Consider the following 24,866-nt stretch of genomic DNA (forward strand, 5'->3'; position numbering starts at 1 on the left):
CATAAAAGTATCCATACATCGATATATATCGGTAAGTATTTCTATCGTTCCGACTATCGATAGATTTAACTAGGTATACTTTTTTTTTAGATTAAATTACATTTATTGGCTGGCAGAAGAACATAATATACTATTTATGAATAAATAAACAACGGTTTACATAGAGAAAGCAGCAGATATCTCTAAATGCCCGTTGCAATGTGGCAGTCGGGCATCACTTGACAGGTAGTTGTGCCTAAAACCAACTAAGGACTTTCCAACACTAGTTCACTTTAAAAATGAAGGCGGTTAATTCAAAAGTACTAATGCGGCATTTACTGAAAAATATATAAAAGGATTTATTTGGAAGAACACATAAAATATGCGGAAACGGTTTTAATGTTGTTATAAGTGAACCACTGTGTTTGCGTTAAATTTTCCATTATTTTAATTATTTTTCATTTCATAATAATATATGTATATGTCAATAAAAAAGTCCCCTATAAAACTAGGATATTCCTTAACCATTTCTGTGCCACGCACTTCGCACTTAATTATGATATCAAACTTCACTTTGTCATGGATTATCTAGGGATATACACTCAATAGACGCTTTTAATCTGCCGCATCGACTTTAAACACGCGTGCAATTGCGACTTTCAGATAAATCTCCGACTGGGTCTTCCGACTCGCCAACGTTTGTCTATTAAAATTTTATAGCTCCGCAGTTGGTGGCACAAAGCACTTGACTCATGCATCCACTTCCGTTTCTGACCGGACGCCGGGGAAGGGGCAAGGAATCGGATTCGGGTTTGTTGTGACAACAGTTCGTAGGGTAAGACAACAAGCCGATCTGCGGGTGTCATAACCACTCATACCCGGGGTCCAGATGTTGCGCACAATTATCATATCAGCAGCACATCATTTGCGACTAAGTGAAATAGCAGATTGGACTGGCACACTCTGCGCCCTCTTTAAAAAGCAGCTCCGCCGAATCCGAGATTTCAGTAATAGTTTAGCCCTAGAAGCACAGAGAACCGCCATGAAGAACTCCCACGCGAACGTCGATTACGAGTCCTATTGCTACGAGGACATTACGAAAACGTGGCTAAACCAAACGGAAGGATATACGGACTGCAGTTATGTGTATGGCCACAGTGCGGCTTCTGCCTACGTGGATTACAATAAATTAGAAACTAATTGGTGCAACGAGGCGAACGATCAATGGTTACAAAACGAGGAGGCGGCTGGTCAAGAAGTTCCAAGACAAACGACCAAGGTCCGAGCAAGCAGCTCGAATCGCAAGGAACGCACAGCCTTTTCAAAAACGCAGCTCACGCAGCTGGAAGCCGAGTTCTGCTATTCCAACTACCTGACCCGCTTGCGTCGCTACGAGATCGCAGTGGCACTGGAGTTGACCGAACGCCAGGTGAAGGTGTGGTTCCAAAACCGACGCATGAAGTGCAAGCGCATCAAACTGGAGGAACAGCAAGGCAGCGCGGCCAAAACGCCATTTTAGTTTGTACATGGACATATTTTAACACAATTCATCTTACAAAATGTTTTCGGTTACTTAACAACTATAGTAAAGGTATTTTAAGCTACTACTTGGATTTCTTGGCCTTTCCCTTGGGCAAGGGTTTGGCCACCGACTTGGCTGCGGCCAGCTGCAGCTTCTGGGTGGCGACATTCTTGCTGCTCTTGGCCACCGGAGTTATTTTCTTTTTCTGCACGCCGCCAGTGCCGGGCTTGCGCTTCAGTTTGTCTGTCTGCTTCGCCTTGTTCTTCTTGGGCGGCGGTGGAAGGTCCTCTTCCTCCTCCTCGTCGCTGTCATCGCTTGCCTGCTCACTATCCACTTCCTCCTCCTCAGCCTCCAGGTCGGACTCATCATCCGATGCATCTACGTAGTCCTCATCATCGGAGTCCTCGTTGATGGTGTTGCCCAGCAAGTCCTCCAGCGTTGGTTCCTTCTTCGCCGGCTGTTTCGGTTTCTTACCGGCTTTCTTGACTGCTGCCTGGCTCGTAGATGCCTCAGAAGAACCGCCTGTTTTCTTTACTGGTCCCACCAGTAGGTTGGAGAAGTCGATGCCCAAGTCCTTGTACTTCTCCTGCAGCTTCTTGATCTTGCTGAGATTGGCGACGGTGCGCTTCTGGCAAGCGGACTCATCCCAGTTGTTCTGCTTCTTCACGCTGCGCTGAGTGGCTTTGGTTAAATCCGAGACATAGATTTCCTTGCCGGCCTGCAAAGTAGTAAACATATGGATTAGAAATGTAAATGATAAGTATTCCCCATTGGGCTCACCTTATTGACGACCTTCTTCAGCGAGGTCCTGAAGAAGTTGAAAGTCTGCTTCTCCGGCGGAATGTAGCTGGCCTTTACCACCTTCTGGAACATCAGGTAGTTGTCCATGGTGTCAGCAGCGACCTTGGCCACCTCCGGGTACTCGAACTCCACGAAGGCGTAGCCCTTGCTGTTACCAGTGCGCAGGGACCGGGCCAAACGGATGCGGAGTACCTTGCCGAATTGTCGGAAGTACTGGCGCAGCTGCTGCTCGAAGAATCCATGGGGCAGGTGCTTCACAACGACCACACCACGCTCCGGACCCTTTGGCTTTTGCGGCTTGGCCTTGGCCACCTTTTTCTTCAGCTAAAATGGACGCAGTTTACGGTTATCCATGCAATCGGAGGAGCTATTGGTTTGTAGCGGCTCTCACCTGTCCGGAAACCACATTCTTGGTGGTATCGATGGTCTTTTTAGGCGTGTTCTGTTTTACGATCTTCTGCGCCTTGGGTTTCTTAACAGGCGGCATTTTAAATCGTGTTATTTCACTAAAATCGTTTATTAAAGTATCAAAAGAATAAAAACTGCCGCACGTGGAGCAACAATAAAGGTATGACCGTGTTGGCTCTTTCAGTACAGCGCTTAGCTACGCGTTAGTCTGTTATGGCCACATCTTAGAGCCTGGTCACTCTTTTCATTTTCTATTTGTATTTTTTTGTTTTGCGCATTTTATTTGCCGCCAATACATAATGAATGTATCTAGTCAATCGTCGAATAATTCCTTCCTGGAAGAGGACGAAATGCGCCTCGGCTATGACATTGACAGCATCACGTCCTTCCTGTGCAAGTCGTCGATCAAGGACTTGTTTCCCTACGCAGCAGAAACCACAGACGCCAAACGGGTACTAATTATAATTATAGCAAATAACTATTACTAATTTGTGTATAATAACTTAGTTGCTAGATCGCATGATGGCCACCTTGTCCGGGAAGCTGGAACTCAATCTGCAACAGCTGCTGGACATGTTTACCCTCGCCATTATGACGATGACGTACCAAAGGGACAACGTTCTGTTGATGAGGCAGCGCTTCATGATGGTGGATATGGTGTGCCATCTGGCATACTCCTTGGATCTCGAGGAGGTTGTTTCCTTAGATGCCACCCTACCTGCTTCGTATATTTACATTTTATCTCCTCAGATGACCTACATGGCCAGTGGGTTGTACGAAAAGCTCGTTACCGGCGTGGGATTGGAGCGCCTGGAAAGAGTGCTGGACATGCAGGCCGCGATTCCCGCCTTGGTAGAGTCCTGTCGTCTGGGAAACGACATTGCTATGGCCCTGCTGCTGACCATAATGAGCCGGTACACTGGAGAAACAGTTCAACTGGACAATAAAGAATATGTAAGCCCTTAAAACTGACCATTTGCATTCGGAACTATATTCCCATTTATTTTGCAGGCCCACAAGGCTTTCGAAATGGCCAAAACGGTCAACTGGCAGCAGTTGGCAGACAGTGGACGCCAAGCAGATATGTTTATGCTTATCCGCACATTCAGCATGATCATCAATTGCCGACGCGTACGCGAAGAGTGTCCTGATTGGAAGGACAATCTGGGTGCCGAGATTCACAAGTACTTCCTCCAGGTGCGCCTGGATCACTCTACCGCCTATGGTGACTTTGAAATGATGGTGAGTGCCTATACTTTTATAGCAAGCGGATCGACTCAATAAAGATTACTTTCCAGATTGAACGCTTCATAGCTTATTGCGTAGTTCGCGGAGCCACAACAGCGTAAGTTAAAAGAGCGTAAATTCATATAAAGGTACGTTATTTATATGATATTTTTTTCTCCACAGGCCGCAACTTTGCAGCTACAAGATTTCCGAGCTATCAGAGTCCCAATAACTGTTGGCGTCTGATAAGGTTTAGAGATCCATTGTCTGTTATCATTACAGTATAAGAGCAACATAAGTATCATACAGCTGAGATCAAAAAAGAAAACCAAATATATATTATGTTAATTAGTAATAAAGTAACAATTAAATGAAATTGCTCGATTGACCTTGATTTTTAAAAAGCGCGCCCTTACCTCACTGCCTTTTTTAGTGCATTCGCGGAAAGTCAGTATTTTTTGGCGCTCTGGCGGCGGTCACACAACGCGCGACGGCACGTGTTGACTGCATTTAAAAAGCGTTTTTAATAACATTTGGCAGGAGTTGCAGTGGCCGAGCAGTCGCACCAGTCGCCCAGCATGTTCTACCTAATCGGCCTCGGCCTTGGCGACCTGAAGGACATCACGGTCAAGGGTCTGGAGATAGTGAAGCAATGCAGTCGCGTCTATCTGGAGATGTACACCTCGATTTTGGGCTGCAGCCTTGAGGATATGGTAGGTATCTGGAATGGCCTTCGTTCTGGGGAGCACTCACACTCAATGCATCTACGCTTTGCCCGCAGCAAGAGTTCTACGGACGACCACTGCTGCTGGCCGACCGCGATCTGGTGGAGCAGGGTGCGGATGAGATCCTGGCCGGTGCGGGCGAATCCGACGTGGCGCTGCTCGTGGTGGGCGACCCCTTTGGCGCCACCACCCACACAGACTTCATACTGCGCGCCAAGGAGAAGAACATCCCCTACAAGGTCATACACAATGCATCGATCATGAACGCCGTGGGCTGCTGCGGCCTGCAATTGTACAAATTCGGCGAGACCGTGTCGATTCCCTACTGGGACGAGACATGGAAGCCGGACAGCTTCTACGACAAGATCAAGCTGAATCGCCTGCACAACATGCACACGCTGTGCCTGCTGGACATCAAGGTGAAGGAGCCCACGCCGGAGTCCTTGATGCGCAAACGCAAGGAGTACATGCCACCGCGTTTCATGACCGTGGCAGAGGCGGCCCATCAGCTTCTGTCCATTGTGGAGAAGAAGGACTCGCTGGAGAAGAACACAGTGCTCAACGAGCAGTCACTGTGCGTTGGGCTGGCCCGTGTGGGCCAGGAATCGCAGCAGATCGCCGTCGGCACGCTGCTCGAGATGCGCTCCACCGATCTGGGCGGGCCGCTGCACTCGCTCATCATTCCCGCCAAGGAGATGCATCCGCTGGAGGTGGAGTTCTTGCAGCAGTACGCCGCCAGCATCAAGCTGGACGACTACAACCACTAAATCCGCTGCGAAATTACCTAATTTAGTGTCTAGGAAATGTTGTCTGTGCATCTGAATTGAATTTACGAAGCAAGAGGAGCTGGAAGCTCAGGAAGAAAGTGATATCGCTTGATGCCACCCGTATACGTATGTAGCCTGCCCTGCGGCAGCTGAAATAAAACCGCATTCACCCATCGTACGTGTATTTATCTCAGAAGCTTTAATAGATTGTTTGCATATCAATAGTAGAGGCCTCGCATGCGGCGCGACGATCCCTGGCGGTCGTACAGCATATTGAACTTGTTCACAAAGTGATGCATATCGTTACAGCCCTTGGTCAGCGTGCCCAGGTAGCTAATCAGTCCCACATCGTTGCACTGCGTGTAGAATTCCTCCTGGAAGGCGGGCACCTGCATCACGGGCAGTCGGTGGCAGAGAGCGTAAGCTTCTCGCAGAATCTCCTGGTTGGCCCGCAACTTTCCGGCCTCCACATCGCGGATGTACTGCAGCACGATCTTGATGCGTGTATTGAGCATCTTAATGGCACTGTCCTGCGCCACCAAATGCTCCGCCACCACGCTCTTCTCGCCCGATTCGTTGGAGGTCATGCGCGCCACATGATCCACGCCAATGCGTTCCGCCTCCTCGGTGGCCAGTGTGTAGGTGAGGGGCACGAACAGCATGGTGGCCTCTCCGTCCACCAGATCGATAAGGGACTCGAATAGCTTCAGGGGGAGGTGGTCGACGCTGCGGGAGAGCGGATTCAGTTGCAGCATGATGGGGCACTCGTTGATGGCGGCTATCTGTTTTTGGATCTTAATGTCATCGGCAGTGGGATTCTCGCCGGTTGTGTACCAGCCTATGAAGTCGAGATCACTGAATACCTGGGGAAAACGAGAGTATCCACTGGTATAAAGGAGCATATGTAGATGCTTGGACACCCACCTGCTTGTACTGCTGCTCCTTCTTGTTGTAGTAGTCCTTGTTGATCACTGTTTCATCGCCTATGACGTCTGTCTTGAGCTCGAACGAGTTCATAATCTCAATGTTGCGGCCCTTCTGCTTGCCAATCAGTGCTCCGTACACCTGTCGCGGCTCGCCGTGCTGCGCCCGGAAACGTGTCCAGTGCTCGGAGATGTTCATTATGACCAGCGGGTGCAGCGATATGGTCACCGAGCCACTGGTGCCCTCCGCAGCCATTATGTTTCCCTGCGGCTGTGGGTGTTTGTCGACTGTCGTCGCCAGTGGTATGCTGCTCCCGCCGGCGGAGGACGATGTGCTGGGCTTGGCCGACATGTCGACGTCCACTTCCATTTGCTCCATGCTGTCGGGGGGCCTTTATTTACTCGTGGTTTGCGGTATAAACTTAATTTTACTTCTTTTTGTTTGACAAGCTCCGGTATAAGCTATGATATCGGTCCCCGTAGTAGTTCGATATAATTTATCGCTACCTATCGGGCCGAAAGAACGGTGTGACCACATTTTATCCCTCTAGCGGTGACGCGAACCGATTCAACTATTTAGCTTGATGTCGGCGTTGCCAGCTTGTTCACAATAAAACGAACATTGTATTTGAATTTATGTTTTGCAACTTCCGTAAGCCTAATTGTTAAATATTTGTATTAAAGCCTTGTTAAAAAACTGGCTTACATATGTTTCTAATTGTGGAATAATTGATTCCGGCATTTTTGTGTTTAATAGGCTTTTGTCGGTTCTTAAGATTTATTGAGCTCTTCCGCACAGATGACCATGCCAATTGATAGCTGTTTTATTGCTGTGAATTCAGAACAAATTGAAACCCACTTGGCTGGTTTTGGTTTTCGTTTTATTTATCTTTTCTTCGTTTTTATTTGTCTTGGCTTTTAATTTCGTGCTCGCCGTATTTGTTCGTGCGAATGTTGTAAGTAAGACTAGTTGGCTTAGGACTACAAATATTTAACATTAACATTTAACAGGCTATTTACACATCGTCTATACACAATTACAATTACAATAATCACTTAGCCTAGAGGGGATTTAAAACTAAACGCGCTTCGTTCGTGAGGTTCTAGAATTAGGCGACTTACACATTAGGCAGATCTCGAAAATTGACCCAGTTTGTTGTACGGTTCTACACATGCGAATGCAGCCACAGATGGCGAGAATGCGATGCAAAGCGAAGCAATCAAGCGAAGCTAGCGAGGGGATAAACATCAGGTTATAATTGAAATTGCGCATACGCCCCGTGTTCCCCATGCTCAATCGATCGATCATCGGCAGGCGGACTTCCTCTCTTCTGTGGGTGGGTGTGTGTGTGTGTGTGTGCACGCTCGTGTATTTATGGCTCTTAAGCTTAGCTTAGCGTTAGTTGAAACCTTTGTACCAAAAACTACTTCCGTTCCGTCCGTTGCCATCACCAATCTGGTCCGTTTATGTCAAATTTGTCTCCCCCATTGTTGGGCAATCCGTGGAAGCACTTTTCTGACTGCTTTCGCTTTTCAATTCAGTTGGCTTTCAGCTTTTGCGCCAGCATCGCCGTGTTATTGTTGTCGTCCGCCTTGCAGGGCGTGGCATCGATTTGCTGCTGCTTCTGCTGCTGCTGCAGCTGCTGCGCCGCCTTGGTCTTCCTGTAGCTCTGCATGTAGAAGTTCATGAAGAGGCAGAAGAAAATGGAGGCATTCAACAGGAGCAGCGCCGAGATGAACTTGGAGAACTGGCACTGGTTGCTGAACAGGGCGCGGATGGTGTGGAAGATGCACAGCACGAACTGGGCCTAAAAGGGGAAATAATATCAATGTTATACGGATCTCATTGCATTTCAATCTTCGATCTTATGTAGCCTAATCTGGATTAATTGCATCGTTGATGCAATTTTTATCTTGCGCTTAACCAGATTAGCGTTGTCATGTCTAATCACACATATTAGTTAGCACGGGTTGTGGGAACCTTATGGCCAACCGACTTGTTACGCTTGAATTCTGGGAAAGTTCCGAAGATGGAGCACACGCCTCCGTGGAGCAGTTCACATTCAGAGCTCAACTTGACCCACCTCCCAGTGGTCATTGGCGCTGTCGAAGGGCATTGTGTGGAGCTTGTCTCGTTACGGAAGTTGTCATAACTGCCAAGTCATAACTGGCACTTTTTTGCAGTCCGGGTTACAGCTCTTTGAATGCGGCTAATAAAACGGCTGGCAGTGGAGCACCCTTGAGCTGGGCGGGCAATCAAAAAGCACTCAGTGCGGCTACAATGTGCGCACATTGATTGGAATTAGCCGGAGTGTCAGTGGGATTTGAGGCTATTAACTAGCTGCCGACTATCTGCCGACTAGCACTATGTTTAGCCCAGTCCAGCAAGCTGGCTTCGATTGGCCTCTGGCGACCTGTTGGCGCGTGTTATGGGCTTTTATACTTACCGCTGGTGTTTGATCTGCTGGATCATAAGATTATCTATTGGCACCCACTCCCACTGAATGTTAAAGAGTTGACGCCAATATTCTAGCCATTCAGACACACTCAGAATTCAAAGAATGTCAATGCGCTAGTTGTTTAGTCTAAAATTCCAGCGAACGTAACTTGATTCAAGAACGGCGAAGTGATGCTAAGGAATTTGCAATATGCTACTAGTAGAATAACATGTATAAATAAACTGGAGGAGGGAAGCTAATGATCATTGATTTATCGTTGATGGTTAAGACACGATCAACATATCTTATCGGATTTCTTTATTTACAAGGGTTTCTCATTGTTGCCCCATAAAACAAATCTTCTCATCTTACTATACTTATTTTGCTTGTAAACATTTGAAATATTTTTCCCTGTGTACCAATGTCGGTTGTGTGCAGTTTTCGGTGACCTACAAAATATTACGCTGGCCAGCCAAGCGCTGCAGGTTTCCATTACCACTGCATGTTGGCCAAGATGGCAACTGCAACTGCAACCGGCCAAGTTTGCCTCTTGCGGTCCGTTGAAAGCCAACGTCGACGCTTAAATGCTTCATTGCACGAGGCACCAAGCACCGTGGGCCTAAAAAATGATTGATGGAAGTGGGGCAACATCTATGGTGGGTTTTATGGGAAGTCCGGCAGGTCCAATGGCCAGCTTCCTCATAAAAGTCGCCACTATTGAGTGCAAACTGCTTCTGAGGAATCGAAACTGTTTTAAAACGTTTCTTTGTTTTCCCACATTGTGCATGCAACGATTTTAGCTCAACGGCAGTAGCTTCTTCCATAAATTGTCTCTAATTAAATGCTAAGTTATTTTTGCACGTTTTTCAAGAGGTTTGACCTCGTGTGTTGTGTTTGTGGTTCGTGCCGGATTTGCTGTGATTAATCTAAGTGCATAGATCTAAGAAGTTCTAAAATCATTTGATTGTATTTATACTAGTTAAAGTTTTAATAAAATAAATTACTGACCTCTCAAATTCGCTATACCAAATGGGTCATAAATCTATTTTATTTTTCCTAATGGGTATGGACATCTTATTTTGCTAAGGCCATCTAGCCAAGCCCCTCACTGGGACATTTTGGCAATTTTTATGGGTGTGTTTAATTTTTATGTCTTGGTTTTGGCCTAAACATTTCACATTGTAGTCAAAGTGACCTTATTGATCAATTATCTGTTTAAATTTTAAACCCAACTATTGACGCAATTTACCCACTAGAAAGCTCTACTTTGTTTAAGATTACTTTAGGTATATTTTTGATGGGAAATGCCTACTTTGACCCACTGTTCCAGCTAAATGCTTGTTGCGCAATCTTGGCATAGATCATTGAACGTCTTTCCATTATTATTGGGAGTGAGTGCGCGTGTACCGGCAACTGGCGATCGAAAACAATAACAAAAAACAAAAAACAAAAGCCAAAGGCAGTTGCACTTGCAACATGACTGATCTGAACTGGCGACTCGGATCGCCGCACCGGCAATTGAAAGTGCTGGATGCAGATAGATAGGCAGATAGATGGCTTGTTGACTTTTACCCAGACACGCCGTACCCGTACGAAATTGCATGAGTAGTCTGCCCAGTGGTCGCCATCGACTGCCGCACAAGACCCGGTTTGCAGGCGAGGAATATGGATGGATATGGTTGTGGTCGGCGCAATAGCCGACATAGACACTCACCCGGGTTGGTGTGGCAAGTTCGTCGCGGTGCTGGACAAAAGTGAACGCTACAGCTACCGCTCGACATTCATTGCCGCAAAACGGAACGAACACGAAATGATAATGTAATCGAAACTGGTCGGATCGGTCGGTTGGTCGGTCGCTTGGTCGCTTGGTTAGCTGGTCGGTTGGTTTGTGCCGCAAATGTGGAAACTCTTGGTGGAATTGGAAGTGGAATTGGCCTACCTCCGCATGTTGCGGGCATGCATGTTGCAACCTAATGTGGCCAAAGGCAATCGGCAAATCGGAACTTAACTTCAACTTGTGCCCGGCCACAATGTTTTGGCTAAAATGTGGTGCATGCGTTCGTTGTTTGGTCAGGCATTTGGTGGCTAATTGGTCAGCAGGAACGGAACCAAAACCGAAAGAATCCGACTGGTTGCGCAGCCAATTGGCAACACTTACTTGCTTACTTACAGTGGGAGGTAGAATCACAACTACGACTGCTGGCATGACAGATAAATTATCCATAAGATGCCCCCGCCTACTCATTAAGTATGTCAGTGCAGCGCAGCGATGTGCACTGAGGAAAATTGGGGGATGCAAAGAATACATTACTATAGTATTAGAGATTTATGTCTAAGAAACCCTACTATTCATCTAGTTAACATTGATTAACTATAGAGCTCTGCTGATTTATTAGCAATGTTTCTAGTAAGTGTTTTTTACTGTGTAGAATCCAGCGAGAAGCAATTGGAAAGACATCATGAAAAGTGCACTACGACAACAACCAAAACAGCAATCATACTAAGCTATTCACTGCATTTGTGAAATTTCATACACCCATATTACAACTACAGTGGGCCCTCCCATGCAGCGACTGCAACTGGTGGTAAATGTACATTTAAACTGTGTGTTACATAAAGATATTTGATTTTGCAATGTTACAAAGAGGTTTTCCAATCGTTAAGTTTTAATTATGGCTCTTTTCTCTTTTTTCAGACATAAAACATAAGTAATTGCTTTTAATTGCAAAGTTAAATGCCTATATATTGGGTTGGGAAACTTGATTAGCTTCTAAGGTGCAGCAAAAAATGCTGCTTTAGTATAAAAGAAACGATTTGCTAATTAATCCCCTAATTTTGCGCCTATTGAACCAATTTTTGAATTAACTTCTTAAGAATCCCCACTGCTGCTCGCTTGCCTCCAGCCCAACTGTCTGTCCAAAATGGAGAACCTGTGCCTGCTACTTAAGTTAGTCACCGATCGTTTGACAACTCAACTGTGGAGCTGTGGAGCAGAGCTTCAAGGCGATTCACTAACTAGCGGCTGCGACAATAACAACAACTACAGCATTGAATCTCGATTCGAAGGAGGCCAGTCAGTCAGTCAGTCAGTCAGCCAGCCAGCAGAACAAACTAACTTGCCATATCCACATGCGTTTCGAGAGTTTCGAAACTTTTGAAAACAAGCAGAGATTGAAAGAACGCCATGTGTTTGTCGTATTCCAATTATGCGTAGTTTCGATTCGTAGCAAAAAATACTGGCCAGCAAGAACCAAGAGCCGAAATCCAAGAGCCAATCTAATACAATGCCAAAATTGGCTGGCATCAAAATCAGATGGGAAAAACCAGAAAGCAGCCGCGAAATCTAGATCACATGATTGGCGACAATCTCTGGATTCGCATCGGTTTCGCTTTACTTTTGCTTTCGAATCTGGCCATGTTGCGTAATCTCTCTGCGAGAACTTAAGATTTAAGATCGATGCCCCAGCGATTGGCCTTTGGCCCCAAAAACAAAATCAAAAAAAGAAGTTTGGGCAAAACCTAAGCGCTAGTGCAAACAAACTGGCGGAGGCCGAATCTTGGTTTTTGCAGTGGCATTTCGGCATTTTAGACAAATGCAAGACACAGTTGGCTAGTTAGAAGCATTGGCCAACATTTTATTTTGGCAATATAAACACGGATAGCAACTGGTCGCCACGACTGATGGTGTGTGTGCCTTTGGGCCCACTGAATAATGCCAATTTATGTGGCAGAGCCAGCTGAGCACCGAGTCTAACTCTAAGTTTTTGAGGCACGACTGCCGGTCTAACTGGTTTGCATTTCAACTTGGATTTTTTGGCGGCGTCTTGGCCAAATCAGTCGGGCAATTGCTAGCCCACAGCGACTAATTTCGACTTCGATCTGAGCTCGAAAAATACATTTCACACATGCCAGCAGCGGCGGCGCGTAGAATTCTGAACAAGTTTCATTTGATTTCGGGCGTTATCTGTGCTGGAACCGATTCGCATTTAATGAGTGGTGCTTAGTGGTACTTACGATCTGCAGCTCGGTCATGTACTTCTTCCACCACAGGAACTTGGCGTACTCGGGTCCCATGGCGGCCATCATGTAGTAGAAGTACATGCAGACGTGCACGAAGTTGTTCAGCAGATTCGGGAAGGTGGCGTTTCCACCTGTAAGGGGAGATTTGAATAATAAGATTAGAATACAAGAGAATTGTGAGATTCAGAAAAGTAAGGAGTTAGTTCCTTAGCTGATATTAGATGGCCACATTCTTATGATCAAATTTGAATAAGTTTCACATATGATTTACCCACCTGCGAGGAACTTAACCAGCACCCATGTCTCCAGCGGAGTGACCGAGTGGTGGTACACGTGCAGCCAGGTGATCTGCGAGGACTTCTTGCGCAGCACGAAGAACATGGTGTCGGCGAACTCGGTCAGCTTGGACAGGTAGTACAGGTAGCACAGGTTGAGCATCTGCCGGGTGAGATTGAGAGAGGGGTGGAGTAGGAGGGAGGGGGGGATATCAGTGCGGTTGACCTAGCAAGGTCGTTATGCAATTCGCGCCCACCGAGCAACGTGGCCAATTAGCGTAGAGACCGCAGAAGAAGAACTTGCGCAATGACATTGACAAAGTTTTCGTTCCGCCGCCTCTTTAGTTTCGTTTCGCGTTGTTTATTTTCTTGTTCGAAGTACCCAAGCACTTTTGTTTTCATTTTCCGAGCAAGAATTCAGCTGTTTCAGCTGTTTGCAAGTGAAACGTTTGGGCGCACGCTGCGTATGCGCAATGTAAACAATGCTGACTTTTATGACTTCGCTAAGGCGCCGTGGACTTATGGAAATGGCCATAAAACTAGATGACAAACGCTAATGACACTAGGGTCCGCCGGAGTTTATTGACTTGTATCTTGGGCTCGGTGGGTTTTGTATTTTTGGTTTTTTGGCGCTTTTCGTTGCGGATGTGAAATCGATCAATGAGTGAGTAGGAAGAGGCTCGGTGTGGTCAGTGGTAATTCACAGAATTTATGCTCTATTGATTTAAAGCTCAAACAGACCACAAGTACAATTCCAATTGCAAACAGACGGCGAAGCAAGCCGAACAGTTTAGAGCCACTGCAAATGTTGTTAATTTGATTGTTAAACAGCCAATAGTACAACAGCCTTGAGGGTGTGGCTCTCTCTAATGTTTTTCTGACCGTAATACTGGAGGCTTTAAATGCTTGCAATTCACATATACTCTTTATAGCGACTCGATTGATTGTGGTTTAATTAACGCAAGAATAGCAGATTCCAATGAAGAAGGGGTTTAGGTTTGGTAAGTGAGAAGAAATAATAAAGAAATTCCATTGAATGCTGCTTCGCTAGAAAACATTTTAAGACTTTGAGAAAGTAATATTTATATTCAGTCTGCAATCTTTAGATCAAATTTAGAGTATTGAAAGACTGGTTAAGTTGGTTCTTGCTTCTGTTACGAATCTACTGACACTTAACATAAATGCCTAATTTGTGGTGCACAAACCATTTGGCATTAAATTGTGCACTTAACTTCAAACCGCCAATTATTAATTGTTCATGCTGAGTGGCCTGGGAAAGGGAAATACAATCGATGGGCAGGCGTAACAAATGACGGCTCGAAAAGCCATTAGAGGTAGAATTTGGATTAAGAAGCTGACCATTTAATTGCCATGCTCACTAAATTTGAATGTGAACTTTGTGCTGTGCCGGAGGCATAATTAAAAACATTTTATTCGTGGTTGTTTTGATATTTGCTCTATGACTGGTCAAAAAAGTGGCTTTGAGCTGAACTTTACGGGCCAACTAAATGGCTCTCGTGTCTGCCGGAGTCAGTGAGTGAGTGAGTGAGTCATCGCAAAACAGTGGCAACGAACTTGCTAGCCAGCAACAGCGGAAGATGAACCCGGCAAGGTGAGGCGAAAACAAAGACCGACCAACAGCCATCAACCAACAGCATACGGCAATCAACCGGCCAAATGACAAATGGCGAATTATATAATAGAGACCATAAACTCCTTAAGTCCACGCGTGCCTCTCGAAATAGAAATTTGATTGGTGGATCGGGGATGAGCGAGTTTCGATCTGACAGTGAATTTCATTTAGAATCTAGATGACCGGTTGCGACCACTTACCCGCTTGGAACTGGGACTATCGGAGTAGTCAACCGGTTGGCACTTCAGATTGTAGTAGTTCAGCCAGCCTGCCATTAGGTGCTGTTTTTTTGGGGGAAACCGGCAAGGGAATGATATCAGTTGGCCGAATGTTATGCTAATCTCCAGGTCCGAACTCACCTCATAGAACATATAGCCACTGAGGGCCACCTGGAAGGCATTGTAGATGACGAGGGTGCGGCGCAGCTGGAAGGGCTTGCGATCGCGCATGAACAGTGGTCCAATGACCAGGACCCAGGACAAGTAGATGGCCACCATGCCGAAGGTGAACATCGGGTGCTCCATCAGCGGGAAGCGCGTTGCCCGCGGATCTGTAAGATGTAGACGCAAAACATCCCAATTAATTACCACATTTCGTTGTTCATTTAATGTGCAATAGGTTTCGACTATGCTAATGCAGAGGCAAGATGAAACAGCTTCAATTTGCATTTCATTAGTTCGAGCCAGGCCATTCAATCCATGCCAGCTGAATGAAATCGTGGCTAAATATAAAGTCAACTTGTCACTTGCAGCGTTTAACGTGTCAGCACAATCGCCTTTACACTGAGCAATAATTGTAAAATATGCGAGGCTGGCATGCCGCTCAGGGAATTATTCCACATCTTGGTAAACATCGACGTCATAGTCCGATAGTTTAAAGAAACCCCCCAGAAATAATATGGTAATTAATTGCACGGGGCTTTGCATTTCTAAATGGACCAACTTTTCCATAACGCTGCCTGTTTACTACAGTTGTTATGATTTATCATCTAGTGCTGGCAATTGTTGTTTACTACAAATATTCCATTGGCTGCTTGGGTCCACTTTTATGCCGGGAATTCTTGACCTGTTGCACTGAGCAGTTGGTTGTGTTCGGTGCCTCACTCTCATCTGCATAACTAAGTTCGAACATAAACTTCTAGAAAAATTTTTTAAATTTAAGCGTGAATATTCACGCATTTGTCTCTATGCAGCTGGGAAAGCTTAAACTTATATTTGTTGATACTTTTGTTAAATAATATTAGAATTACGATAATGTTTTCTTTTGGGCTAAAAAATTGTGCCAGGTATACAAAAGAAAAATATATTTTAATTAGAATATTTTAGGTATATATACAAAAGAAAAATATATTTTAATTAGAATATTTTAGGTATATATTCTAATTAAAATATATTTTTCTTTTGTTTCTGTTTAATAAGTATTCATCGGCTGAGCATAAAAAAAAGTCTTACGTTTTCTACCAATTAGTGCGTCAAGTTCGTGTTCTAAGTCTTTTGTTTTACGACCGGAACTTTTACTTTTTTCAAGTTTGTGTTCTAAGTCTTTTGTTTATGCCTAAAAACCCCCGAAAGTTTTTGCTTCGTAAGCATGCTTTTGGCACTAAGTAATCTTTTTACACCCGGTTTAGTATCACTAAGCCACCAAAAAAAATACCCTATTTGCACTGCTTTTAATTGCATCTGCCTGCCATTGACCTTTCGCCGCTGACTTTTCTCATTGCCAGGAAAGTGAACATGTGAATATGTGAATATGGGGCACCATATTCAGTCAGCAAGCGACTCTTCTGGAAACGGAACTCAAGAGCAGGCCCTGGAGGCAATTGACATGTTCGAAGTGCTCCGGCTGCTATTGTACTGAATAAATACATGCTCAGCTGCACACGGCGAGCAGCAAAGGCAAAACCAAAGTCGTCGATGGCGACGGTCGCATCATAAAAATGTCTAAGATAAGCAATGTAAATACATTTTAATTACGTTAATAATTGTCAAAAATACAATTGACACTGCCAAGGTCGCAATTTAAAGCGCGCGCACACACAAACGCACACAAGAAATCAGTTTTAATTGTCCTAGAAGTTTTTTGGCTCTGCTTTTGGCTTTGTCTCTTTACTTTTCTTATATTTTTACATTTTTTTCCTTGCCTTTTTTGTGTATTTGGTTTGTTTGGCATTTAGGGTTTGTGTTACGATTTGCAGGCCATAAAAAATGACAATTTCATGGCAATTCGTCATTTGTATGGATTTATAATTTAGTCGGCCGCTGTTAATGCAGCAGTTATTCGAACAACAACACTTGACACCTACCGCCGTAATCCTCTTCCACCAGCTGGTAGTAGCGCTGCACGAGGCCCGTGTAGTTGCGCGATATGTGATGGGTCTTGAACTCATCCAGCGCGATATTGGCTATCTCCACGACCATTTCGAATCGCGAGCTGCTGTTGTAGTTGTGGTAGTTCATCGCCATGGTGCTGCTATTCGCTCTCAGTCCTCGATTATCCTTGGCTTGAAACTTGAAGTATCCAAAACTGTGGGCTTTGCGTTGGTTGTTTTATACGATCAGTTATATCGTTCAGTTCGTTTGGTCAGAGGCTCGCCGCAGGATGTTGCATGCTGCGCTCGGGCCTATCGAAATCACTTTGTTTGGCTGCACACGCTCAGAAAAATCACTTTTCGACTCGCTGTTTATTGCTGTTTGTTATTGCCCAATTTCGAATTGGATATATACTCGTAGTCGCGCAGATCTGGCTGGATTCTACCACCACACCGTAGGAATGTTTATGCTCAACTGAATCTAAAACTTCTCAGCAATCACAAGATAAAGTAACTTTTTCGCAGCGCCACCGGAGCAGAGCAGCGGCAGAATCGCCGGCAGAGGCTGAGCGGCTGCGATCACGACGCTTGTGCAAAATACTTGGCTGGCACACAGCTACAACTACAACTGCAACTACTACTACCAAATACTACTACCAAATACCAGATACCAGATAGAGCCCGACTTCGGCAACTGAACGATCGGCGAAGCCCCCCGAAAAGAGCCATAGAACAACGGAAGTTTCGTTCAGTTGGCGCCGCAGTGCATGCAATTTATTTTACATCTGTGTTGGCCACAAACCCCCTTTACTTGCATGTGTGCGTGTGTGCGTGTGAGTATCTGTGTGTGCTTGGCCCACTGAGTGGCGTTCGAGTTGCTTCGATATTTAGCATGTTCCGTTTGGCATTCAGCATTGAATGGCGATGATTATGTTGCCGGTGGCTCGAGACACCGGGTGAATTCAGCTTTTTATAGGTCAATGCACTGCGATGTGGCTGAACTCGTTGCTGTTTGCAAATGGAAATTCGTCTGGCTGCAATGTTTACTCTTCAGTTAATTATAAGCTTAAGCGGAGAAATTGAACTATTGAGTAATTGGGCAATGCATTTTATGCATATTAACTGGTTTAAAGTTTTATTATATTTAATTATTTTATGTTTTTTTCTTTAGTTGCTATATGGAGACTAATTCGTAGCAGCTCTAGCAGTAAAACTTTATTTCCAGAACTTTCTAATTTCCAATGTCACCTAAAAAACAACTATTTTATATAAATATATTTTTGTACACAATTAAAGTTATAAACATTTATTAAGGGATTTTAATAACAATTGACTCCAATCTTAAGCTTAAAAGACAACTAAAATATGAGAAAATGTACTTTATTTGTAGATGGGCGTTAAAACAATTTTGTTTTACATAAAATCGTATTTTCTTAAATATACCTTTAAGCAATTACAATGCCAAACTTTACAGTAACCACTTAATTATAAATATGATCGAAGCGCGTTAATAGTTGATTTTATTAATCCGTTTAAATGCAAAGTAAGCCATAAAACTGAGTACTAAAATGTTATTGCCTATAATTGCTAAAACCTTTGCGCGTCTCATATTAATAAACGGATTTATTAACCTGCCAATGAGACCCCTTTTTGCCATAAACTATTCCGGTAGGAGCATAGGGAATCCCAGCTCCCTTTTCACCTTATAGCTCCTCTAAGGTATAAGCATCTCTATTGTTTGTAATTCGCATAATTTTTGGTTCATTTTCTAAGGAGTCAAACGAGTTGTCCACCAGCGAAGCACGTACAATTAAAACAAGTTTTTAATGGCATCTTTAATGTGCAAGTGCCTTACTTTGTGTCGAGCTAAATTAAAGGCTTGAGCTATGCTGGTTCCTGGACTTCCGGCTTGTCTTCCAATGACCTCAGCTTTCGAAGTTTATTTGTAATTCCCATTCATGCTTACAAGCTGTATAACCTGTTCTCGGCTAATCGGCCCTGGAGGTGTTGATTCGTGGATGGTTTGCTGATATGCTAAATAAATTCTCGGGCGATTAGAACGATGCCAAGAGTCCAGAAGATTTCGGATTTCAAAGTGGTGGTAAACGTGTCAAGGTGGCCAGTCGCAGATGGCCTCAGATCCATAATCAATCCGCAGATACATGCGACGTGTGGAGATCCATCGAGATCGAAGGCAAAAGGCACTGGGTTATGTTGGTCGTTAAGTTGCGTAAATTATCGGACGTGCAGCGAAGCCTTCGTCGCTTATATTACCCGTAATTATGCCATTTAGTTCCATACAGAACCATTTGCGTTTTGCGACAAATTAACGCCGAGCGCATTGAGTGCCCAGTAAATGGTTCTTTGAAGTTCAGCCCGGCCAGTTCGACCTTTGGCGTTGATGATTTTGGCCATGTTTGGGGCCGCCGTATTCGAATCTTAATCCAAAGCCGGCAAGGATGACGTTTGCCACTACCACCACCACCACCACTACCAACATGGCTAACGGTTGAATGCGGATTGGCCACGCTCGACGCGGCGGCTCCTAAACGTGGATGGATGAGCTTGGTAACACAGCCCCATGGTATTTCACGGCCTAGGTCTAGGTTAATCGGAAGTTAAAGAAGTCGGAGAAGTCAGAGAAGTCAAAGAAGTCTGAAGAGTCAAAGAAGGCAACGCCGCCAGCCAAGCGAACCAAGATTTCGATGATAAATGTATGCTTTGATAGCTCCAGTTTTGTTGCGATTTTGTGCGGCGTTTCTTCTGCAAATTTCCGTTCCATCAATTTAGATTTTAGATTTCTCATCTTTTTTTGCCATTGGCGAAACAGCTTTGCCTTTGTCATAATCAATATGTTTTGAATGTGTTCATCATGCTGGCAAATGCTAAATGTTTGCCGCTTATTATACGCCTGATTAATGGCCATGGTGTTGACAAAAATGCGACATTTCAGCCGGAAAGTTGTCACATGTTAATAAACTTATTATTAAAGTTGCGTTATTATCATTATCTTTATTTCAGTGGCAGCTTACAATTATAAGCTATTATAATGCAAAACATAATTGAAGTTCTAACATTCATCTATATGTTTTTCAAATTATTAAGTAACATATATGGATTTAATAATATTTGCTTTATCGGTTAGCCAATTGATTACCGAGCACATTCCAGTCGGGCCACAAAAAGCCGCAGAATGAGCAAGCAGAAAATTTCATTAGCTGCTGCATGCAGCAAATAATTAGCAATCATAAATTAATTAGCACTGGATAGAATAAGGTGTGGGTGCTAACACGTCGCACAATGGCCGCATTTTGGAGCATTTTTTATAATTTTCTAGCATTTTGTAGCATTTTAGAACGATTGTAGCTGAAGTTCGCTGATTGACTCTTGACCGCCGGCGTTTCTTAATTGATAACGGAATCATACTCGATATTCGAAAGGCTGGCCGTGGGTCAGCCCCCTGATTATCGGGGCTGTAAGCAGCAATTACCAATTAATCGCTTACAGACACTTAGCCAGTTTATTCATTAACGTCACAGCAGTTTTTCGAACGGAGTTGCGAGTTGCGCAATGGCTGCCATTCGATTGCTAAATGTTTCATGTCAACTCTTCGTCTGCGCCGCTTTATCTGCAGATCTAACCATATATAGTACTTAGTCTTAATGGCGTTGCAATTTGGTGCAGAAAAAAAGCGAGCCTGCCCTTGAGACGGCCCCAAAAGAGCGACAAGTCTTTAATTTAAACATATTTATATCACATGTGCAGATGTCTTTGTGCATTCCGAATTTCAAGCTCAATACACACGGCCTGCACTTGCGCGGCTATGACTTTTGCCGAGCACACACCACTTTTGGCCCTAATTGAATGGGTAAATCCAGAAGATGCCTGCTCAGATTCAGTTGGGCTATGATGGCCAAAGGGAATTGGTGGCCGAATCGGTGGAGCCGAGGAGATGGCACGTTCGATGGTCACGATCACTGATGGAAATGGTCAGGTGCGCAGTGGGGAAATATTTAAATGGGGTTTTAACAAATAAGTAATAGTAATCAAGTATCAATATGAATCAATTTATCAAAAATATTTAGCTAGAATATTTTTCATTAAATAATCCCTGTTACCCATAAACTGAAATGTATACATACACACAAAAGTTGATCAGATAACTTTATTGTTTTAGAACCAGAAAAACCCCCTCTCGGTGAACCTCTGAACATGGCCAACTAAGATTAGAGGTCGAGTGCTGCTAATCAATTGGCCAAACCTGAGCTCAGTTACAGCCGAGCAAATCCAGTCAACGATTTCAAAAGAAGATGCTCCCAGTTCCATGCCCGAAATATCTGAAGCCAAAAATACATAAACTCAAGCGAGTGGCTTGGGGTTTATTTTCTGGTTTATGAGCCAAGACGACTGACTGGCCAGTGATGAAGTGGCCAAGTTCTGGGCAACGCACATGTCGCCGACTTGAACTTGAAATCCGTGCGATACATAACTTTGAATATAATCAAGAGCGGGTTGAGCCAAGAATAGATCCCTCGTCACTCAATTAGCAATTAAAAGTTCACTTTGAACTTGACACAGTTGTTGAGCGCAAAATCCAAAAAAAAAATAAATAAATATCAAGAAAACGCAAATACCCAAAGACGGCAAATTGCCTCAGTTACGTTTCGAAAGCTGGCAAAAAATAAAACAGAAGAAAAATATCAAGACTAGAATTCATAATTAAGCATTTAAATGAAAACCGCTTTGCGCGTTCGCATCTATCAAGCTTCTTAGGCATTTTCTGCCTCTCCGTCGTCATCAACTGAACTGATCGAAGTGATCAGGAAACGGAAGTGCGATTTCTTTTTCCCCACATATTAATCTTTTTGTTTTTCTCTCGATTTATATGAATCTATCGCTCGAAACGAGTTCTGCCCAAGGGCAAGCCATCGGTAGTTGCTAGTTGGTGCTAGTTGTTGCCCAGCTGCGACTCCAAAAATTCGATTGATTGGAGATCGGATCGCAGAACGAGAGTTCGCAAAGCTATATCTATCTATTGGGCACTTTGTGGATTGGTGCTACGGCATTTCCGCGCTACGGAAACGAGTTCGATTTGCGCAATTGTATCGGCAACGAGCCACTTTGGATGAGTTTTATGGCCACAGAGCATCGACCCGGTTACAATCGCATCCCCATCAGTCGCGACCTGTCATGTAATCCGCTAATCGCTAATCGCTAATTGGACCTGCTCAGTTGCCCATTGTTTTTCTTCTAATAATAGGCCTACTTCGAGGTGAACTTGAGTTTACTTTGGAACTTTGGTTAGGTCACGTGTTCGCTTGTAATTTACATTTGTAAGCAAAGTGGGAAATGCCATTGATTTCTATTTAATAAGACACTTTATGAATATGTTTTAGGTTACAAACATATCTTAGTATGAGATGCATTTGTTCATATTAAAGGATAATATTGATTGACAGAGAAAAGGTATGAGTTTAGAACATTCTTAGGTTACACAAAGGTTATAAGGTTATATGTATTAGGTTATAAATAAAAGCATTCAGTAAACTTTTATGTTTGACATCAATGACTTTAAAATTATTCAAGATCAAGATCAATAGTAGTCTACGATTTCTTTTGTCTGCATTGCGATTTCTGTGGGATTCCCTAAAAAATCAATTTATCATCGGTTCAAACCTACCGCATTTAATAATGGTATTATGATAATTAAGAACAATTAAACCATTTTATGTAATAATTATATTTTATAATTGTTAATTAGTTTTTATATTCGAGAGCCTTAGGCTGCATATAATATTAGTATTAAATAAAATAATACTTTACAGTTGACTCCATGAGTTTTAGCCAAGTTGGTGTCTTACCTTTTGTGGATTTGAACCAATATTTTTAAGCCAGGCTGGCAGCACAACGAAAATGTTAAGCTTTTTAAGCATGGCTTTGAAAACTCGAACACCAGATGGCGCCAGCAGCGTGTGAAAAAGCCAAGTTCGGAAACTGAAGTCGACGGACCGCAAACAACTTTAATGCGGCCAATTAAACAGTTAAGAGCCTCATTTGCCATTGCTGTTAACAATCTTACGACTAAAAAGTGCTGTAGGCAAGAAAATAAAATTAGTTTTATTGAAGTAACTTTGCAGACTTTGCTTATCGGCGGAAATCAATAATGAAACTGTTTGACGACCTTGAAAGTAGAAAAATCACCAGTTATCATAATTACTTTATAGTGTTTTGTCCCATCGCCAATTAAGAATTCTACGAGCAGAGAAGATTTTGCACATTTGGTTGTTACCCTTGCGACGCGATTTTGTCTACGCAATTCGGCGCGAATATACAAACAAATTCAATAATAATTGCTTAACGGTTTGTTGGCCAGTTTGGCTGTTGGCTAAATGTAAATGTTTGCGGAAGATATTTGCATAACTGGCAGTAACCCCTCAGATACATCGTATATATGTATCAAACTCGATCGCATGAATCGTCTGCAGCGACGGCGATAATAAACTAACGTCTTTTGCATACGATTATGATCTGCTTTATGGCTCATTGGCTGTTGGCCAAACAAAAGACGCATGCAAATGACAACTGACAACCGAAACACCGGAAGAATCTGTCGCTGGCTGCGGCGCACACGGCGTATGATTGATTCCTGGCCACCAAAGGGATTCACCCGATCAACCAATCAGTAGATCACTTGATCACCCATACGCCCGGTCGACATTCACCCACATCTTATGCAGTCCACTCGGATTCGAACTCGAACTGGTTGGCACAAGTTAAACGCTAAGCGGCAAGTTCAAGTTCAATTCGCCGGTGACACAGTTAACATTTCGGTGACCCCAGCCTCAGCCTCAGCCTGCCTCTTCGTTTTCGTTTCATTCCATGTCTGCCATCGAAGTCTTGGCCAAAATAGTTGCTATCGCTTGGATCGGTTTCATTAACTTGACCCGGAAGTGGGCCTTAATCAATGCGCTGCGACCATTGTGGGTCATTAGAATCGGAGCCCTAGGCCCCAAGAATTTGTATGTAAATTGCCGGCTAAATGCGTCGTTTCCTTGAGTAGACTTCACAAGCACCTTTAACGAAATACTTCTGGCTGTAAATCAGCCCATTTATTGCCGATAGTAGCAATGTTTTAGGCTTGTTGTAAACAGTTCTCAAATTGCTTCAAAAAACTGGCTTGTCTATGGAATTTCGCTGAGTCGCTGAGAAGAAAAAGGTCAACGAAATTATAAACCACCTACGCAATTTCAGCTCAGTTCAGTTGGGTTAGGTTCTAAAGTTCATAATGGTGATAAAGCGTGAATAAGTATTTCAACTGGGTCAAGGTTCCGAAAGCGAATTTGGTTGAAGATATAACAACGGGAGAATTACCAGAAACTGAAAACAAAATAGAATGAACATTTCATTCTGAGGCGATCTGCGACTACTTCTAGGGTTTGTTTTCATATTCTGGCTAATGAAGAAACAGCCCAAGCGAATTGATAAATAACTGAGCGAATACTCAATAATGACTGAATAGTATTCAAGAAGCTATTAATTGAGAGAAAATGAAAGTATCATTAGGGTACGTGTACGTATATAAAGAATATATTCTCACTTGATAGAATGCTAGTTTTCGTTTGTTATTAGCAAACTCATATTCAGAGATCTCCACTCGGATTTGCAGTAAAACATTTCTAAAATATCTTAAAAAACATGTTATTTTGCAAATGTTTTAATGAATTTTCTGTTTATTATGTCTTGCTATTCAAATTTTCTGCAAGCACACGCAAAGCCATAAATTCGCGATTCTCTAAGTTCTGCCGCAATCGCTTTGACCAAATCGATCAAAAGTGACAAC

The 24,866-nt window shown here is 43.7% G+C and overlaps 6 protein-coding genes across 6 annotated transcripts; 3 read left to right on the forward strand and 3 right to left on the reverse strand.

Annotated features, from left to right (window-relative positions):
- The first annotated feature begins 942 nt into the window (after positions 1 to 942).
- Positions 943 to 1,498, forward strand: LOC122619787 (homeobox protein Hox-A10a). The gene has a single exon (XM_043796913.1). It carries the CDS (start codon positions 1,022 to 1,024, stop codon positions 1,496 to 1,498), a length of 477 nt encoding a protein of 158 aa, XP_043652848.1. The 5' UTR covers positions 943 to 1,021.
- Positions 1,458 to 2,889, reverse strand: LOC122619782 (MKI67 FHA domain-interacting nucleolar phosphoprotein). The gene is made up of 3 exons (XM_043796907.1): positions 2,694 to 2,889; positions 2,282 to 2,626; positions 1,458 to 2,219 (listed from the first exon to the last, which is right to left on the reverse strand). The coding sequence occupies exons 1-3, from the start codon at positions 2,787 to 2,789 to the stop codon at positions 1,584 to 1,586; spliced, it is 1,077 nt and encodes a 358-aa protein (XP_043652842.1). The 5' UTR covers positions 2,790 to 2,889; the 3' UTR covers positions 1,458 to 1,583.
- Positions 2,890 to 2,934: 45 nt separating this feature from the next.
- On the forward strand, positions 2,935 to 4,313 carry LOC122619785. The gene is made up of 6 exons (XM_043796911.1): positions 2,935 to 3,162; positions 3,218 to 3,403; positions 3,461 to 3,664; positions 3,722 to 3,952; positions 4,009 to 4,055; positions 4,121 to 4,313. Exons 1-6 carry the CDS (start codon positions 3,010 to 3,012, stop codon positions 4,167 to 4,169), a joined length of 870 nt encoding a protein of 289 aa, XP_043652846.1. The 5' UTR covers positions 2,935 to 3,009; the 3' UTR covers positions 4,170 to 4,313.
- A 94-nt stretch (positions 4,314 to 4,407) lies between these two features.
- LOC122619786 (diphthine methyl ester synthase) lies at positions 4,408 to 5,607 on the forward strand. Its single transcript, XM_043796912.1, has 2 exons — positions 4,408 to 4,650; positions 4,719 to 5,607. Exons 1-2 carry the CDS (start codon positions 4,516 to 4,518, stop codon positions 5,427 to 5,429), a joined length of 846 nt encoding a protein of 281 aa, XP_043652847.1. The 5' UTR covers positions 4,408 to 4,515; the 3' UTR covers positions 5,430 to 5,607.
- LOC122619783 (COP9 signalosome complex subunit 6) lies at positions 5,606 to 6,836 on the reverse strand. Its single transcript, XM_043796908.1, has 2 exons — positions 6,354 to 6,836; positions 5,606 to 6,292 (listed from the first exon to the last, which is right to left on the reverse strand). The coding sequence occupies exons 1-2, from the start codon at positions 6,729 to 6,731 to the stop codon at positions 5,648 to 5,650; spliced, it is 1,023 nt and encodes a 340-aa protein (XP_043652843.1). The 5' UTR covers positions 6,732 to 6,836; the 3' UTR covers positions 5,606 to 5,647.
- Positions 6,837 to 7,216: 380 nt separating this feature from the next.
- LOC122619784 (elongation of very long chain fatty acids protein 7) lies at positions 7,217 to 17,506 on the reverse strand. The gene is made up of 6 exons (XM_043796909.1): positions 17,021 to 17,506; positions 15,078 to 15,268; positions 14,919 to 14,999; positions 13,086 to 13,248; positions 12,805 to 12,941; positions 7,217 to 8,160 (listed from the first exon to the last, which is right to left on the reverse strand). Exons 1-6 carry the CDS (start codon positions 17,178 to 17,180, stop codon positions 7,891 to 7,893), a joined length of 1,002 nt encoding a protein of 333 aa, XP_043652844.1. The 5' UTR covers positions 17,181 to 17,506; the 3' UTR covers positions 7,217 to 7,890.
- Positions 17,507 to 24,866: the final 7,360 nt, after the last annotated feature.

Source organism: Drosophila teissieri, chromosome 3R, assembly GCF_016746235.2.
Source record: "Drosophila teissieri strain GT53w chromosome 3R, Prin_Dtei_1.1, whole genome shotgun sequence".
In the NCBI taxonomy this organism is placed as follows: Eukaryota; Metazoa; Arthropoda; class Insecta; order Diptera; family Drosophilidae; genus Drosophila; species Drosophila teissieri.